The sequence below is a fragment of the Nymphaea colorata genome, chromosome 1 (assembly GCF_008831285.2).
Source record: "Nymphaea colorata isolate Beijing-Zhang1983 chromosome 1, ASM883128v2, whole genome shotgun sequence".
NCBI lineage: Eukaryota > Viridiplantae > Streptophyta > Magnoliopsida > Nymphaeales > Nymphaeaceae > Nymphaea > Nymphaea colorata.
In genome coordinates, this window is record NC_045138.2 from 18,560,221 (window position 1) to 18,565,018 (window position 4,798).

The 4,798-nt window shown below is 40.8% G+C and overlaps 1 protein-coding gene across 1 annotated transcript; it reads left to right on the forward strand.

Annotated features, from left to right (window-relative positions):
* Positions 1-1,625: 1,625 nt before the first annotated feature.
* Positions 1,626-3,535, forward strand: LOC116261673 (UPF0481 protein At3g47200-like). Its single transcript, XM_031640495.1, has 2 exons — positions 1,626-2,316; positions 2,844-3,535. The coding sequence occupies exons 1-2, from the start codon at positions 1,626-1,628 to the stop codon at positions 3,533-3,535; spliced, it is 1,383 nt and encodes a 460-aa protein (XP_031496355.1).
* The last annotated feature ends 1,263 nt before the right edge of the window (positions 3,536-4,798 follow it).

Sequence of the window (4,798 nt, forward strand, 5' to 3'; positions counted from 1 at the left end):
TGTTTTGCACATCATGCCTCGTTTTTTCCTTGATTGGATGCCAAGATATAGTTTTCGACAAAAATAAATAAATAAATAAGAGTTAATAGAAAATTACATGTAACAACTATGCACAGGCCACTTATAATTGGATGGAAAATGGTTGACCTCTCAAACTGCTATTCAATTGCCAGCCAACTACGACTGAAAGTTTTGATTAAATTAAGAAAAAACATACATACTATATTCTAATTTGAATTCCAAATTCGAAATTTTAATCTGATCTGAATCTGGTGAAACGATATTACAGTGAGTGCAAGAAGCACTTTTTTCATAGCTACATCTGATCCAAATCTGAATCTGAATCCGATCAATGTTTACTTAAAACTGAATCCAATTCTGATCAATTTTTAAATCCAAATAGGTAACTTGTTTCCCATCTTTGTTTCTATTTCATTCTATATCTCTAGTATGACATTCTGTTCTGCGATATTTGAGAAGCACCGTCAATAGCTCAGTGTAGATCCGGAATAATCCTTAGCTTCCTCTAAGCATGTATATGAAAAACAAAGATCAGAACGTAGTAGAATTCAAGATTCCCATCGCACATGGTTACGTAGAATTCAAGATTCCCATCGCACATGGTTTTCAGGAAAATGTGACACTTGACCAATGGAAGGCCACGGACGTGTAGAGAAAACCCGTCTCTTCTTTTTCGTGCAAGAGTATGATCGTCACGAAGAACTCTATACACCCTCTTCCCCATTTTATTTGTTTATTGGAGAAAGGAGATGACGGAACCAGTGAAAGGCCACGGACGTGTGGAGGACACGGGGTCAGGAGAGCCTTTCCTGCTTTTGTTTGTTTAATAAGTGAGATCAAGGCGAGCGACTCTCCCACCTCTTACTCTAAGCCCTCCCCGTATGGCCTGGATCTCAAAACACAGCCGGTCCCGACTCTCTCCCTCCTTTTATTATTCAGCCTACATAATTTTATCTTTTAAAAATGGGTCAGTCGTATAAAATTGTAACAAGATTCGTCCTTTTCAAAAAAAGACGACAAAAGCGAAAAAGTAAAAAGCCGCATAAGAAGCGCGTACAAAAATGTGGTTTTTAGTGTTTTTTTTCACATTTTCTAACGCTGCATTTCTATTAACATATTTTTTACATTTTATAGTTGGGATTATTCTTTTGAACTTTTTAAAATTTGTCCACATCTTTCTAAAGTTTTTTCACAAAAACACTTTTACTGCATTATGCCCGAAAAAACGTTTTTTGCTTTGGTTTGTGGATAGGTTACATGCATATCGCTAGCAACAAACAGTACATGAGTGTCCCGGTCTCCGGCTTTTGGCATCATTTGCTCCAAATCTTCTTTGAATTGAACCTTGCGGGCACGGTAGGTTCATAAGAAAGGAACACAAGTTCAGGGCCTTTTTTTTCACATGGAATGGCCATCTTCATCGGTGACCACATTTTTATTGGAACGAAAGTTTTTTCTACAGCGGTCTTTTTCACATTTTCCTTTTTAAGATCGAGAAAAGCCACAGCAATGAGAATGAGAGAAGAGAGAGAAAAGCCATAGAAACTCCTGCAATCCTTCACTCCCCATTCCGTCCCTCCTTCCTTCCCTTCGTATACAGGACGATGGCGGACGAGATTACAACAATCGATATGGATAATGGGGTAGCTACCAGCCATGGTGGCAGTGGCGACCGTGGTGGTTCACGAAAGTGCATCTTCAAATGGCCTCAGAATCTTGTAAAACGTCTAGGAGAGGACATCCCCCGTGTACCTCAGATGGTAGCGATTGGGCCTTACCACCATTACCAATTGAACCTACTGCCCATGGAGGCTTATAAAAGGAAAGCGCTCTCCAGAGTGCTCTACTTGTCTGGCGGACTTGAAAATTCCAATTTTGTCGAGGCCCTGAAACAAGTGGAGGAGGAGCTCCGCGATCACTACGACGGGCTGGATGCTCGAAGCTGGTCATCCGAATCTTTCATAGAGATGATGCTTCTTGATGGCTGCTTTTTACTCGACTTTCTTTTCAAACTAGACGAAAAAGTGAAAGGGCGCTTAGACGAGTCCAAACGCAGGGAGCTGCTTTACACCCCTGGCTACGCCGTGCTCATCCGGGACATACACTTGCTAGAAAATCAAATTCCTCTTCTCGTGTTGGAGGTGTTGATGAATGTTGCAGGAAAAGAAAATTTACGAATGCCATGGAGAAGAGGGAAACTGTCCTCTCAAGCCTTGCATTTGTTAAACTTGCAAAGAATGAGCCTCCTGGGTGAGAACCGCTTTCCCAGTCCTCCGCGGTCCACTCTTTTTTCAGGTAATTAAATGCCTCCATATACATTTTTCTTATATAGCTATTCAATGTTTTCCGGTCATCGTCATCGGGCGCTCCACTCTTCCGGGTAGTTACATGGCAGGTAGTGAAGGTGGTATGATCCCACTGAAGTTGTAATCTGCCAGGTTCCTGCAACAAACAAAACTTATCCTTAAAAAAGAAACAGGAGTCGTAAGTTGAAGACTGCATCATGAATCTCTATTCAGTTGTATTTTCCAGCAAATATTGATATTTCCAGTCACTTGTGCAACACACACACACACACCTGCGCAGTGAGAGAGAGAGTCATGTCACACTTTATCGACGTACGAAAATTTAGTTCCAATAAATATGGTGGATCCTACTCATCATGCTTACGATAAATGCTATGGAAAAACGTAGGGTGAAAAAACATTAAGGCTGGATTCAAGCCTACCATTAACAGACTCAAAAATCTATTATGTCCTTAAATCAAAAATCTCTTAGATAAAAAGTGATATGTTTCTTACCGAATAACTTTTTATTTGCAGCCAGCGCTCGACAGGCAGTTACGCGTATTGTCCGCCGTGTATCTGGGGCGGAGTCAGGGGCAGGTGCTATAACGCGTGAAGAGAACCTGCAGGGCGTTGCACTTGATACGCTTTGGACCATCCGTCGAAGGGACAGGTATCTGCGGTCTGCCAAGACGCTTCGCGCATCCGGAGTGACCTTCAAGAAGAGCAAACCCGAGACCGGCCTGTCGGGCGTGAGGTTTGATAAAGGAGTTCTCTACCTCCCTGAGCTCGTACTGAACGAGGCATCAGAGGGAGTGTTGATGAACATGGTGGCCTTCGAGCAAATGCACCCACAGTCTAACAGAGGCATCACGTCCTTCATGTCCTTCATGGTTGCTCTGATAGACACTGCCGAAGACGTGAGCATCTTGGGAAATGCAGGAATCGTGACCAATAATCTGGGGAGCGACGAGGCGGCTGCTAAAATCTTCAACAAGCTCGGCGTGCTTGAGATGTGTAGTCCCTTTTTTGAGGTCATGGAGGAGGTGGTGACTTATGCATCCGTTCCTCACCATGGGTGGTGGGTGCACTTAAAGGATACCTACTTAGCTAACCCGTGGACCATGCTCTCACTTACTGCCGCTCTGTACCTCTTATTGCTAGCTTCCGTCGAAACGGTATACACTGTCTTGTCCTATTACCACACCAATAATGGCTCAGGCAAGTAGAGAGAGGTTTGTTTGGCTAAACCAAGTAAGAGTTTGTTTGGTTAGTCCACATATGAAAGAACTGAATAATCAAGATTTTTTTTAAAAAAAGTTGATTTTGATAGAGTGGGTTGTAAGAGCTGGGCATTAGGCCAGACTGGTAAAGGCCTGTGCAAGCCCTACTTGCCAGCTTGGTATATCTCTTAATTTTGTTTAGCTGTTTTATTTTTCACTTATAATTGTATTTCCGTAAACGTTATAAATTGTGTACTGCTAGTTCTTGTATGGTGTTCGCTTATGTTTTGATTTGGTGCAGCAATTTGAAGGACAAATTGGTTATAGGGCTGCTCGCCATATATATATATATATATATATATATATATATATATATTGCACATGATAGAAACCTACCTCAAGTGAAATTCCTCTATGGCACCCATTGAATCACATAGGAAAAAAAAGCAATTAAAATTCTTAATCACCTGTCAAAGAAAAGGACACGATTCGGGAAAATATTAACCTAGCTGAATGAAGAAACATGCTTGAAAACTAAGATATATCATATCACCCAATGAATTTGGAGCTATTATGAAGAGCACACTTAACTTGCGCGATTTTAGAAATTTGCTCAATTTTTCCAAAATTTACAATAAATACATGACAATCATAGAATTTTGTAATTCCGACACATCCAAACCCTTTGTTCGGCTTCATACCTTATATTTTGTGAAACATTTGAAAAATAAGAAAACGCATGAAGGATTTTGTCTTCCCAAGCGTGTTTGTTTTTCTGCTTCTTCTGAGGATTTTGTCTTTCTTGTTGTATATTTTTGTAAATTTATTTCGTCCTTTCTCCCAGCTGTTTGCATCCGAATTTGTAGACCAAATTGATCATTTATTTTTTAAACTAAAAATGGCATTTCTAAACACAAACCTTAAGTCATGAATGAACTTCGTAAGTAGGAAGGGCACCAGCCTTCACTGTTTTTTGTTCCATGCTTGGAGCTTCACAATGACATTAGGCTTTTTGGTAGAAAATCATAAAAAACATCTACCAATGGCCCATACCATTGGAGATTCTGATGCTACAGAAATAGCACAGCATATAAAAGCCCGAGCCCAGTTTGCCTCCAGTTTGGATACTAGCTTACCTTGGTTAATTTTGCCAAAGTTCATCTGAAAGGCAAGATAAGCTGGATTTTATGCCTTTGTACTCGTGATAAAATTATTCATAAAAAAGGGTAGACTGCCGCGACAGTGTAGAAGGACTACTAGCACTGCAGA